This window comes from Peromyscus maniculatus, chromosome 4 (genome assembly GCF_049852395.1).
Source record: "Peromyscus maniculatus bairdii isolate BWxNUB_F1_BW_parent chromosome 4, HU_Pman_BW_mat_3.1, whole genome shotgun sequence".
Lineage (NCBI taxonomy): Eukaryota > Metazoa > Chordata > Mammalia > Rodentia > Cricetidae > Peromyscus > Peromyscus maniculatus.
Window position 1 is genome coordinate 14,894,017 of NC_134855.1, and position 14,637 is coordinate 14,908,653.

General features: G+C 42.8%; 1 protein-coding gene across 3 annotated transcripts in view; it reads left to right on the forward strand.

Moving 5' to 3' along the window:
- Positions 1-14,637, forward strand: part of Camsap1 (calmodulin regulated spectrin associated protein 1) — a 68,885-nt gene that overhangs the window by 23,177 nt on the left and 31,071 nt on the right. For 2 of the 3 annotated variants that reach the window (XM_006980994.4, XM_076569198.1), the window contains exon 4: positions 12,852-12,932. In XM_006980994.4, coding sequence (XP_006981056.1) covers positions 12,852-12,932 — 81 coding nt within the window. Of the gene's footprint in view, positions 1-12,851; positions 12,933-13,865; positions 13,899-14,637 lie in introns of all 3 variants that reach the window. The other variant, XM_006980993.4, reaches the window with a different exon arrangement.

The following is a 14,637-nucleotide window of genomic DNA, read 5'->3' on the forward strand; positions in this document are numbered from 1 at the left end:
AAAAAAAAAAAAAAATAGGTTTGTGTGTGGAAATGCACATGTGTGGTTACAGCTAATGAGGTGTCATTTTTATCTGAGATACTTGTATATAGTACTTGTTCGCAATCTTTGCCAATAATTATTGGGGAAGAGTCAAGTTTCTTGTGTATTCCCGTGTTTGAGTGCTGGTTGATTTTTATCAGTGTGTACGTGTGTATACACATGTATTCATGTGGGAGTACAGATGTGCACATGCCACGACATGCCTGTGGAAGAAAACCTCAGGGGTTGGTTCTTGTTTTCCACCTTGTTTGAGACAAAGTCTTTGGAACTCCACCTCCCATTTTGCTGTAGGAACACTGAAATTTCAAACTACTGTGTTTGGGGTTACATGCTGTGCTGGCTAGTTTTAGGACATCTTGGCTCAAGCTAGAGTCATTTTGGAAGAGGGGACCTCACTTGAGAAAATACCCCACTAGATTGGCCTGTGGACGAGCTTCTGGTGCATTTTCTTGATTGATGATTAATGTGGGAGGGACCACCTGTGCTGGTGGTCTTTGGTGCTATAAGAAAGCAGGCTGAGGAAGCCAAGGAGAGCCAGCCAGTAGGTAGCCTTCCTCCAATGGCCTCTGCTTTGTTCTTGCCTCCAGGTTCTTGCCTTCACTTCCTTCAATGATGTACTGTTACCTGGAAGTGTAAGATGAAATAAATACTTTCCTCCCCAAGTTGCTTTTGATCATGGTGTTTTATCACAGCAATAGAAACTGTAACTGAAACACATGGTTTGGGGGATCTGATTTGGTTCTTCATGCTTACTTAGCAAGTACTTGACCTACCTACTGAGCCCCTTGTCTTAGTTAGCCTTTCTATTGCTGTGAAGAGACACCATGATCACAGCAACTTTTGTTTTTCATTTTTCTTTATTAAGAAATTTTCTGCTCACTCTACATACCACCCACAGATCCCATCTCCTCCCACCCCCCAGCCCTCCCTCCCAAGCTACCCCACATCCCCCAAATCAAGGTTTCCCATGGGGAGTCAGCAGAGCCCGGCACACTGAGCCTAGGCGGGTCCAAGCCCCTCCCCACTGCACCAAGGCCCACAGGAACTCTTATAAAGGAAAACATTTAGTTGGGGTGGCTTACAGTTTCAAAGGTTTAGAACCATTATTATCATGGTGTGACATGGTGGCATGCAGGCAGACATGGTGCTGGAGAAGGAGCTGAGTGTTGACATCTTGACTTGCAGGCAACAGGAAATGGTCTGTCTCATTGGGCATATCTTGAGCATATATAAGACCTCAAAGCTCACCTCCAGTGATACACTTCCTCCAGCAAGGCCATACTTATTCCAACAAAGCCACACCTCCTAATAGTGCCACTCCCTATGAGCTTATGGGGGCAAATTACTTTTCAAACTATCTCCTGCTCCCCCCCCTTTCTTTTAAAAGATAACCCAGGTTGGCCTCGAACTTGTCATGTAGCTGAGGATGACCGTGAACTCTGATTCTCCTGCCTCCCAGGTCTTGGGGCAGACATACAAACATACACCATCATGTCAGGCTACATCCATATTTCAAATAGACACAGTATTTTTGTCTTCTGATTTGTCCCTGGTAGACATATGTGCTGATTTGAGATTATGAAAATTATGCACACGGCCACATAGCTCTCCATCCCTGTCCCTTGTTCTTGGGTCACAGACAAATTGGCACTGTTAGACTTTAAACTGTGTCTTGGTATCTGCTTATCCAGCCATATTCCCACTCTAGGATACTTCTTTTTTTTTTTTTTTTTTTTGCTTCAGTTTTCATAAACAGCTCTTTCTTTCTTATTTAATATTTCTATTTGTATTTCATAGTTTTTTATTTCTTTAGCATTTCCATGGCAACTTACAATCCTTATTTACACACACACCCCTGCCCAGTGTGGCTTTTCTGGTTGTTGGTAGATTGTAGGTTTTTTCCTTGGTCAGAGTCATTAGATGCAGTGTGTGCTTCTGGATAAATGTTCTCCCCACTCTGCATCCAGGGTGAATTGCCTAGCATCCAGCAAGATGGAGCTCTCTTGCAGCCTTCACTACATTTGTGTGTTCTTAGAGTCCTTTATACAACTTCACAGGAGCCTCACAAGCTTCAACATTGAGGTCTGTATAGCATATTGAGTTTCTTTCCTTGTGGTGTCCCTCTGGGACCCTATATTCGCTAGCTTAGATAGTAGAAGCCTAGTCTGCCTGCATTTCTGCCATTCTGAACGCCTTTTCTCCTCCTAACTTGAGGTATAGTCGATACATCCTTTCTGTAGAGCCCCACCCCGATCTGATTGTGCGTGTTGGGTGGAAAGTCTGTCTGACACAGGACTACAGCTGAGCAAGTGGTATCATTCTGGTTCTTTGTGATGAAGGTGACCTGAATCATCACTGGTGGTCACTTAGGGTTTCCTTATCTCCTAAGTGATCTGGGTTGTACCATGGTCCATCTTTCTGGGGCTCATTTAACTTTTTGGTGTGTGTGATATGCATATATGTGTTTGCATGTGTATACGTGTGTATATGTTCATTGGCATGAGTACATGTGGAAGCAAGAGTTCAAAAGTTGTAAATATCTTGCCATCCAGGTTTTTTTTAAATAGGGGCTCACACTGAATGGACTGCTCCCTAAATGGCTAGAGTGCGTGGCCATTAGTCCTAGGTCATCCTATTCCCATCTCAAGTGTTGAGATTTATTTATTTATTTATTTATTGGTTGGTGCTTGGGGTTCTGAACTCAGGTCTTCATGCTTGTGCAGCTAGCGCTTTACCTTCTGAGTCTATGTCTCCAGGATTTTACTGATGCCTGTGGTTTAAACTCACTCTGCTGAAACATAACTTACATGCCACATATGGACATGGTTCCTTGCATTTTAACAAGTGATACCATCCTTTAAATAGCCAATTCTGTCATTCTCAGAATGTTGCCTTAGGCTCCTTTGCAGTTAGTTAGCCCTTCCCCCAGGCCCAGGCTCATACCCATCTCCTTTTGTCTGTCTGTCTGTCTGTCTATCTATATTTTATGTGCATTGTGTTTTGTCTGCATGTATGTCTGTGAGGGTGTTAGATTTCCTGGAACTGAAGTTACAGACAGTTGTGAGCTGCCATGTGGGTGCTGGGAATTGAACCCAGGTCCTCTGGAGGAGCAGTCAGTGCTCTTAACCACTGAGCCATCTCTCCACTGTCCCCCTCCCCCATCTGCTTTCTTAATGGGATTAGTTTTGCTTCATCCAGGTTTTGCTTAAAATGTTCTTGCACTTGACTTTTTTTTACTGCACCAAATGTATCTATAAATAGTTTGGTTCTGTTTATGCCTTGTAGAATTTCTTTATATGACTGTGTCATGATTTGTTTGTCATTCTTCTGCTGAGGGACATCTCAGTGCTTTCCAGTTTTTGAATAAAGATGCTGGGGCATTTGGATGTATCCCTAGATGCTAATACTCTTCCTTTGAGTGAGTACTTAGTACCATTGCTGGGTCAGATGAGTGTATTTTAACATACTTGATTAAGTTGTTTTGTTTTTGACAGGGTCTCACTCACTATGTAGACCATGCTGGCCTCAGTCTCACCAACTGCCTGTGACACCAAGTGCAGAGACTAAAGACCTATTCCACACCCAGTATTTAGTTAGGTCTTAAGAAAAAACTGCTAGAATATTTTCTAAGTGGACACCTTTTTAAATTCAGGGACAGGGTAGGAATCTTTTGGCTTTGACTGTTAATCAGTTCTTGATCATTTGGTCTTTGATTTAGGACATTTGTGTGGTTGTGTAGTAGAATCTCTTGTGTTTCCAGATGTCTATATTTTTGCAAGTTCTTGTTTGAATATTTTGCACAACTTTTATTAATTTGTTTTTTTGTGTGTTTGAGATAGGGTCTTACTTTGTAGCTGAAGCTGGCTTGGAACTCTGTGAATCCTAAGCTGTCCTTGAACTTTTGATCTTCCTGCCTTAGTCTCTTGAATGTTGTGATTACAAGTGAGTGATACCATTCTTGGTTTAAACCAGTTTTTAATTGGGTTCTTTGTCTTAATCTAGTTGCACGAATATGTGTACCTTGTTAGGAATGTATGTTGTGACTTTCTTCTCTTTTACCATTTCTTAACCATTGCTTTCCCAAAGCAAAGGTTTCTGGGATTTTAAAGCCTAGTTTACATTCTTTCTTGCTAAGTGATTTCTGCCCTGCCCCAAGATTCAAGGATTTGCTTCCTTGCTTCTTCCTAGTGGTTTGGTGGTCTTTGCTCTTTCCTTGAGCTTTCTGATGTACCTTGAGGTTATTCACTGTGCAAGAAGCAGGGAAGGGATGTAATCTACCTGCTTTGTGCACAGAGAGCAGTTAGAGATTCCCTATAGCAGAGATTTTTCTTTCCTCTGCATGTTACTGTGGCAGTGGCTCTGTTGGGTCCCATTTGAGCTGCACATGTGAGTCTGTCTCAAGATGTTCCTTCTCCATTGAACTATGTGACTAGTTCCATGGTAACTTGAGGTGAGTGTAGCTTATACAGACAGTAGTCTGTAATAATAATTTGAATTTAGATAATACATGGTCTTTGAACTGGATTCTTTTTTATTAAAGAAAGAATTGTTTTAGCTCTAGTAGGTTGTCTTCATGTCCTCATGAGTTTTTAGAATCAACTTGTTGGTTTCTACAAAAAGCATTTGTAGGGATTTTGATTGGAATGATTTGAATGGATTTCATTGAAACTAGATCAGTTTGAGGGGCATGGATGTGGTACCCTGTTGAAGAATGCAGTCCATTGTCATACTTTTGTTCATGAAATTTATCCCCAGCATTTCAGTGTTTTGAGTGTGTGTTTCTTAGTTCCATTTCCAGTTGCTTGTTGCTAGTCTGCAGAAACACAGTTAAATTAAAAAAAAAAAAAAAAAAAGCCCTTTCCCTTATGGAATTGGTTAGGACCTCTTGTAGAATATGGAGAAGTGGGAGAAGAAAGCTTTTGTTTGTCCCTAATCCTCAGGACCCAGATAGTGGTCTGCTATTTTTTTTTTTTTTTTTTTTTGTGGTCTGATTGTTCTTTATTTTATATCTAGCATCCACTTATGAGTGAGTACATACCATGACTGTCTTTCTGGGTTTGGGTTATCTCACTCAGGATGATTTTTTCTAGTTCCATCCATTTGCCTGCAAATTTCATGCTTTCATTGTTTTTCTCTGCTGAATAGTATTCCATTGTGTATATGTACCACATTTTTTTTCATCCATTCTTCCGTTGACGGGCATCTAGGTTGTTTCCAGGTTCTGGCTAGTACAAATAGTGCCGCTATGAACATAGCTGAGCATGTATCTTTATGGTATGAATCAGCATTCCTTGGGTATATGCCCAAGAGTGGGATGGCTGGGTCTTGAGGTAGTTCGATTCCTAATTGTCTGAGAAACCGCCATACTGATTTCCGCAGTGGTTGTACAAGTTTACATTCCCACCAACAGTGGAGGAGTGTTCCCTTTGCTCCACATCCTCTCCAACATTGACTGTCATTGGTGTTTTTGATCGTAGCCATTCTGACAGGTGTAAGGTGGTATCTCAGAGTCGTTTTGATTTGCATTTCTCTGATGATTAAGGATGTTGAGCATTTCTTTAAATGTCTTTCAGCCATTTGTGATTCTTGTTTTGTGAATTCTCTGTTTAGCTCTTTAGCCCATTTTTTAATTGGACTGTTCAGTACTTTGATGTCTAGTTTCTTGAGTTCTTTATATACTGTGGAGATCAATCCTCTGTCAGATGTGGGGTTGGTGAACATCTTTTCCCATTCTGTTGGCTGTCTTTTTGTCTTATTGACTGTGTCTTTTGCCCTGCAAAAGCTTCTCAGTTTCGAGAGGTCCCATTTATTAATTGTTGTGTTCAGGGTCTGTGCTGTTGGTGTTTTATTTAGGAAATGGTCTCCGGTGCCAATGCGTTCAAGAGTGCTTCCTACTTTCTATTAAGTTTAGTGTAACTGGATTTATGTTCAGGTCTTTGATCCACTTGGACTTGAGTTTTGTGCATGGTGGTGGTCTGCTATTTTTACTCTAATGCATCCCCCCCCCCTTGTTTTGATATTAGGACGATACTGGCTCAAAAAAGATATTGGGATGTTTTCCTTTTTCTGTTCTGTGCAGTAACTTGAATATGATTGGTTTCATTTCCATTCTGAAACCTTTGGACTTGCTGGTGAAGCCATCTGGGCCTGGAGTTGTATATGGGTTTAGTTGTGAAAACTTCTATATATACTTTAAGTTATTTAGATTTTCTGTCTAATTTTGTGTCAGTTTTGGTATTTGTAGCTTTCATGGAGTTCATTTTAAGTTGTTGAATTTATTAGCATAAACTTTTGACTTTTTTTTTTTTAACTTTTTGGGTAAATGTATCTGCAGTCTGTAATGACCCTGTCTTCATTTTCTGATGCTGATCATCCTTTCTTCCTTGTTTTTTTTTTTCTGGTTTACCAACTTTATTAATCATCTTCAGAATATTACATGTCTCTGCTATTTAATATTTATTTTTTCTTTACCTTTTTTTTTCTTTTAATTTATTTTACTCTCCTTTTGTTTTTATTTCATCTTAAATTTATTTATTTGTTTTTGTTTTTGTTTTTTTGAGACAGGATTTCTCTGTGTAACAGCCCTAGCTGTCCTGGAACTTGCTTTGTAGACTAGGCTGGTCTCCAACTCACAGAGATCTACCTGCCTCCTGAGCATTGAGATTAAAGGCACATGCCACCACGCCTATCTTTCGCACAACCATGCCTGGCTTACCTTAAATTTATTTATTTAGCGACAGGTTCTAATTCTTTAGCCCAAGCTGCCCTTTGAGTTCCCAGCATTTCTCCTGTCTTAGCCTCAGTGTTCACCTCTTGAATGTTGTTACTGGCACATAGCAACTGAGCATGTTTGTGCAGTGATGTTCCAGCACCATGTAATGGTCGGATTCAGTTAGCACATCCATCATCTCAAGCATTCATCTTCGTTATGGTGAGAGCAGACAAACCTTGTTTCTAGGGGCTGGGCAAGTAGCACAGTGCCAGAATGCTTGTCTAGTGTGCAGGAAGCCTTGGGTTCTAGTCTCAGCACTAAAAACAAAAGCAAAATAAAATGTTTCAGCTATTGGAAGCATTACACACTCTGTCTTCATACATTGTTAAGGTAGAAGCTAATTCATTCAAACTTGCCTTGCTTCTCGTCTGTGAGGCTACGAGGTGGTGCCTTCCCTCCGGCAGTGCTTTGCTTTGTCTCATGTACTTGAGTATGTTGTACTTCATTCCCTTTAAAATACTTTGTTTCACTTGTGGTTTCTTGTTTTATCAGTGGATTATCTGAAAAGACTTGTTTGATTTTTTTTTTTTTTTTTTTTTTTTTTTTTTTTGAGACAGGGCTTCTCTGTGTAGCTTTGCGCCTTTCCTGGAACTCACTTGGTAACCCAGGCTGGCCTCGAACTCACAGAGATCCGCCTGCCTCTGCCTCCTGAGTGCTGAGATTAAAGGCGTGCGCCACCACCGCCCGGTGACTTGTTTGATTTTTAATATTTGGAGGGAATTCATTCCAGAGACAGCTTTGTATTTGGGGTTTTGTTTTTTTAAGATTTATTTTTATTGTTTTTATTGTGTGTATGCGGGGGTGGGGAGTGGGGCTTGTGCATGTGAATGCAGGTACCTGCTGAGGCCAGAGGTATAGGATCCCCTGGAGCTGGAGTTACAGGTGGTTGTGAGCCACCCTAAGTGGGTGCTTGGAACCAAACTCAGATTCCTTGAAGAGCAATATGTGCTGTGAACTGGAGAGTCATGTCTCCAGCCCCTGCTTTTTGAGTTCTGGTTGAATTTGGTGGTGTGGTTTGAATCGTGGGGTGACTGAGTCCCACTGGCAGCTGGTGGTACCTGTCTGTATGTGTTGCATTCTTCCTGCTCCTGGGCCTGAGGGTTGTTCTCGGGGGGAACAGGCGTGGCAGCACTGTCTGTTTCATGCTTCCTTATGTCTGCTCTGCACTCCATAGGTTCAAAGTCTCTTATCAGGGTTTGTGTATTTTTATGATTAACCCCTAGTCTTTAAGCTGTGTCTATCACCAGTGATAAATAGCTCTTGCCCCAGAGGTTTCTGCATTTAGAACCTAGTATTTTTCCAGCTGCCTGTGAGCGGTATTGGTGTGCCTATGCTGTACCTCTTTAATCCTTTGTAATTGTTTCGTGTGTGTGTGTGTGTGTGTGTGTGTGTGTGTGTGTGTGTGTGTCTGTGTGTGTGTGTGTGTGTGTGTGTGTCTGTGTGTGTGTGTATCTCACTATATAGCCTGGCTTGCATAGTCTCATTATGTAGATTATTCTGGCCCCAAACTCACAGTACCTGCCAGCCTCTGCCTCATGAATGCTGGTATTAAATGTGTGCACAGCATACCCAGCCCTTTTACTCTGCTGTCTTCTTCCTATTTAAGTGCATTCTTGAGCACCGTGTAGTTTGCCATCCTCATTTATGCATTTGATAGCCTCTGCTTTATCATTAGAGACTAGACCAGTAAGAGCGGTGTGATTGTGATTGTCCATGTGGCTGAATTCTACCATCTGGCCTGATGTCTGGTTATCTCTTTTTTTTTTTTTTAACTTTCCATCCTTTCTTTCTTTGGGTTACTTGAAGTTCTCCAATATTTCATAGGAGTTGCTGTAGGTTATGACGTGCATTGTTAGGTTGCCCAGGGCTACTGTGACCAGAGTGATGTGTTCATGGTAATAGGAGACATATTTTTCTCCTAGGACTTTTGTCGTTGTCGAATTCATTTTGTGGCAGCCCCACCCAGTTATGTTCTTTCTACTTTCAACAGTCACTTGTTTATTTTGTTTTTTGTTGTTTTGTACTAGCTGTGGTTGTTGCTGTGGAGGCTGGTGCTGACCAATGCTTTCTGGTCCTTGTGCCCTCCCCGATTGTGAAGGACTAGCAGTTCACAGTGACCATGCAGTTTCCACACTGCAAAAAGATAAGGGATTCTTGATATATTAAGGACATTTTTTTTAAAGGACATTTTTGTGTATGCATGGGGTTGGGGGGAACATGCGTGTATTTTAAGTGCAGGTACACAATGAGACCAGAGGAAGATGTCTATTTGTTTTCTTCTCTTCTTTCCTTATCCGCATGACACAGGGTTTCTCACTGAACCTGAAATTCACCATTTTTTTGGCTAGACTGGTTGACCTGCAGTGATCCTCTTCTCTTTGCCACCCAAAGTGTTGGGGCCACAGGTGCACATAGTCATGCTCAGCTTTAGAAAAAAATTACATTTTGTCTGTCTGTATATACAAGTATGTGTGCTTATACTCATGGTGCCATGTGGGGGTCAGAGGACAGCTTGTGGAAGTTGATTCTCTAATTCTACTGTGTGGGTCCCAGGGATTGAACTCAGATTATCAGGCTTCGTAGCAAGTGCCTTTACTCACTGAGCCTTCTTGCCAACCAGCTTCTTCCACCTCCCCCCTCTTTTAACACTGGGACTCACTGGACCAGCTCCCTAGCATATACATACACACACACATACATACATACATACATACATACATACATACATACATACGTGTGTGTATTTATATATATATATAAAATTTACTTTTGGTTTGTTTGCTAATTGATTCATCGATTGATTAATTGATTGACAAAATCTCTCTATATAACCCTGGCTGTCCTGGAGCTCACTCTGTAGACCAGGCAAATCTCAAATTCACAGAGATCTGCCTGCCTTTGCCTTCCAAGTGCTTGGATTAAAGGTGTGTGCAACCTCACGTGGCCTGTATTTGTATTTTGAATGGGGTATCACATATTCCAGGCTAGTCTCATACTGGTTATCGCTATGTAGTTGCAGTTGAACCTGAACCACCAATCCTCTTACCTCTACACCAAAGGTTACACCTAGTTTTATGTGGTGCTGAGAACTGAACCTAGGGTCTTATGAATATTAGACACTCTACAGACTGAGTTGTACCAACCCCTTCCCTTTTTTAAGAGACAGGATTTTGCTATTGATTCTAGGCTGGCCTGGAGCTCACTATGTAGCTCAGACTAGGCCTCAAGCTTTCAGCAGTCTTACCTCAGACTCCCAATGTTATTTATTTGTTGGCATTATTTACCAGGCTCAAGAAAACATGAGGTACAACGGAACCTCTAAGAGTTTTTTATTAGGGAAGAGAAAGAGTGGAGGTGGGTAGGCCTGCTGAAAAGAAAGGTGCTGGGGTGGGGGATGTGTGCTACCTCTGGCGAGAGGGAGAGAGCGGGAAGCGGGTAGAGCCTGCTTTGATAAGTCACCTTGTGCATGCGTATATGGCTTATGTGGCTACGCCACACATGCATGTAGATTACCTGATCACACTGCATGCAGATTATGTGCCCATGCATGCACAGGTTGTGTAGGACATAAGGCCCTGGAGTGACTAAGCATTTTGTCTGACTGCTGACAGCACATGCAAGGTCATGTGACTCCGGAAGTGCTAGTATACTAACTAATACCCAAGTGCTGGGATGAGCTTTGTGCACTGCCTTGCCTAGCTTAGCTTTGCTCTTGTGTAATCCTTAGCAGTGTCTCAGATTTCTAGGTGTCCCTAGGTCCCATTTGGAGCTGACTGCACTTGCACATTGCCAGCTCCATTTTCCCACCCACCTGTTAACTCTCGTAGTGATTTTTATAGACTGAGTATGCATTCACTGAGCCTTGGCTTCCTGGAAATCACTTAATAGACTTTTTTTTCAGGTCCTGCAGCTGGATATAGACAGTGGTTGACAGTCTCTGTCTTTGGATGAAGATGTTGCTTCTTGATTGCAGGGTGGGCACTGGGGGCTAAGATGACAGTTTTTGTCCCAATTATGTTTTTAAAGTTAGTACTGACTCTTATGGTCAGCCCTACTTCCTCCTCAGAAGATGGGGGTGTGTGTCTCGTATCCTCCCAATCCTCTTCCCGTCTGTCTCTCAAGCCCGCTCCGGGGCTAGCTGGTGTGCTCTCCCCTCTGCTTTCTGGGCCACGTGACTCACAGTAGATGCTTGGTTTACTTTGCCATGGTTATTATCCTTGATTTTGAAAAATAATGTATATTTTCCTTTAAAAATGCCCATTCTATCAAAAATTTGAAATTAATTTACATTTTAGGCACAAAGATAGGATTTTATATAGTACTTTTTAAATGGTTTTGCTTTCTTTCACTGTGTATCTGAGGAGGACCTTAAACTTCTGATCTTTCTGCCTGCACTTCCCAACTTCTAAGACTACAGGCATGAGCCACTTCAACCAGGGTTTTTTTTTTTAATTTTTTTAATTTTATTTTTTAAATTTATTTTATTTTACAATACCATTCAGTTCTACATATCAGCCATGGGTTCCCCTATTCTCCCCTCTCCCACACCCTCCCCTTACCCTCAGCCCACCCCCCATTCCCACCTCCTCCAGGGCAAATCCTCCCCCCAGGACTGCGATCAACCTGGTAGACTCAGTCCAGGCAGGTCCAGTCCCTTCCTCCCAGACTGAGCCGAGTGTCCCTGCATAAATAAGCTCCAGGTTTCAAACAGCCAACTCATGCAATGAGCACAGGACTTGGTCCCACTGCCTAGTTGCCTCCCAGACTGATCAAGCCCATCAACTGTTTCACCTATTCAGAGGGACTGATCCAGCTGGGGGCCCCTCAGCCTTTTCACCCAGGTTTTGTTAGTGGCTTTACTCTGCTTCAAAAATCTGACTGTTGGGTTGGTGAGATGGCTTATCAGATAAGGATACTTGCTGCCAAGCCCGCACACTGGAGTTTGGTCCTTATCTGCATGGTAGAAGGAGAGAACTGCTTCTGCAAATTGTCTTCTGACCTCCACATGTGTACTGTGGCACTGTGAGCACAAGTACATGAACACACATAGAGATTGACAGACAGACAGACAGACAGACAGACAACCCAACTGACTATGTGCACCTGTGGCCTTGCTCTGGGTGGGGCAGAATAAGCGGTTGAGAGCCGCCATGTGAGTGCTGGAAATGAAGCCCAGGTCCTCTGTAAAAACAAGTGCTTTTAACCACTGGGCTGTCTCTCCAGCCCCTTTATCTTCGTTTTAAAGAGATTTTCTACCTTCTTGATGTTATGTCATTCACATATTTATTTTTGTTTGTTGATGAGCCATTCAGTACTGCACATGTTCACCTGATTGTCACTCTGGCCACTCCTCTAAGTATTAATGTGTATGTTTACAAAGTCTGCTATTACACAAATTAAGAAATTGTATTGTGTGTGTGATGATGGATGTGTGGGTGCACACGTCGGCAGGCTGTAGTCAGAGAACAACTCTGTGGAACTTGTTCTCTCCTTCTGTCTTTATGTGGGTTCCGGGGATAGAACTCCAGACACTAGACTAGAGTGCTGAACTATCTCACTGACCCCATATAAACAGAAATTGGACACTGTCTTAATTTCAGGAGAGATTACTTAAATCTGTGGTTTTAAGGGATTTACAGCTTGGATTTTATAACTGAATTTTATTTGGTGTTGACTTTCTGTGGTCAGAGGAGGTGTGACCCAAGATTAGGTAGATTGTTATGGGTTGTCTGCAGACAACTGTGTTCACAGTGTGCATGGGGTCTGGCCCTCAGGATTCCACAGTGGTGAGGGAAGAGCCTTACTGGTATTTGGAGGTATTTGGAGGTATTTGCAGGAGCAGGCTGACCCTGTCACTCATGGCAAGTTTTGGGTCACGTAGAATCCAACTGTTCTGTATCTTTGTAATTGGCCTGATGGCACCTGTGTCTTAAGAGTTAACAGCAGGTGCTGTGGGATCGCCTGGTGATGAAATGGAGATATAGGGGATGACATGGGGGAGCAGTGGCCTTCTTAATGCATTTTTCTTCTGCCTTAGGTAAATCTTAAAATGAGAGAGATAACAGAGAAAGAAGTTAAATTAAAACAGCAGCCACTGGAAAGTCCCGCTCATCAAAAGGTAAAGAGTAAATTTAATTTCTTCAAAACACATTAAGTTAATATTGGTAATTTTTTATATGTCTGTTTCTACTTGATCATTCTGTATTTTTATCATCCCAAGCAAGCCAGCCTCTTAGATTATCCTGGTGGCTGATTCTCAATGCCTCAATTAGGAGTTACCATGAACAGCCTGTCTTCTATTCCTCACCCCCAAAAAGGGCTCATGGTTTGTTGAACAGGGGTATTCTGGGAGGACTTGGGAGGTTCAGTAATGGAAGTAATGTAGCCTGAGCTGGGAGTGAACTTATGAAGGTAAGAGATTGAGCAGACAATGCCCTGTAGAAGCTGTGCCCTGCAGATTCTTGACATGGCCTGATAGGTGCCATGAGGCCGGCGGCGGTCTGAAGCCCAGTGCCTGGAGCCAGTGGAAAGTGTGTACCTTGGGATGGATGCAGATGGGTGCATTCATTCCACATTCTGGCTTTGGCCTTATCCCTGGCCATTTTCTCTTTTGTCAAGGCATGTGTCACAGTCAGTGGTGTGTACACAGGAGTGCCTGACTGTTGACACAGTTTTACCTCTGAGAGCAACATGTCTTCTCCCCTTGTGGTTTTCTCTCTATACTGGCCAACTCTAGTCAGTCGGGTCGAGTGCCTCCTTAATCCTTGGATGGGACAGACAGACATGGGCATAGACCTCTAGCCTGGTCCCCTTGACTTTCTCAAGTTTGGAACTATTCTTTGCCATTATGGAGGATAGAGTTGTGAAGGGGACAAGTTATCTTCCAGTTGAATTGCCTGTATTGTGATCAGCTGAGGTCATACACACTGGAAAGCCTTTGCTTCCCAGAGGCCATCTCCACCTCTTGCGTGTGAGCGTGTGTGTGTCATGGCCACACCTGGACCCGCAGTGCTGACATTCCTTTCCACCTTCCTTCCTGCTTCCTGAGCAGTCTCCCTCCAAGTGGTATTGGAAGTTAGTACCCGTAAGTGACTCAGGCCACCAGCCGCAATCTGCAAAGCCATCTTGTTGCCATCATGCGCTTCCATTAAAATTGCTCGCACCCAAGACTGGGTTTTTGTTTGTTTAAATGTCCACCTGGGGGTTGTGTTACATGTTCTCTAGCATGAGCCCTGCTGGCCACGCTGATGGGCTTTGTTATGTGGCACTTTGGAATGCCATGTCCATTTACTCCAGGTTCTAAGTGATCTCTAAGTGACCAGTGTAGCATAGCTGACAGGACACTGTTGTTCCTAGTAGACACCAAGATAGTGACCTAGTGGCTGGCATCAATCCTTAACCCTTTTTTCCTGCTGTTACTTTGCCTGAGGGGCAGTATCTACCATGACCTTCCCTAGTACCTGTATTCAAGGCTGTCAGGTTGGGAAGGTGTTCTCCTACTGAGGGCACAGGCGGACTGCAGAGAGGGCTCCTGCTGGTGTGTCTTGATGTGGTCTCCTTTTGCTGTCCCTTAGGCCTATATAGAAGTCAACTCAGATTCTGCAGGCTGAGTTAGGTCAGTTCAGATGCAGGGCTTCTGAAATAATGAATTTTCACACAAATTTTAGAAACCAGGATTTGGTTTAGTAATTCTAGCAGTACCTAACAGGTGCCCAATTCTGGAAGTAGACTAGTTTGTTACTGCCTTTATAGGAAATGCCTGGTGCCAAGTGGTACCTTTTCATGTGAACTTTTGGGCACAGATCTCTTTGTAGATGGTTTGA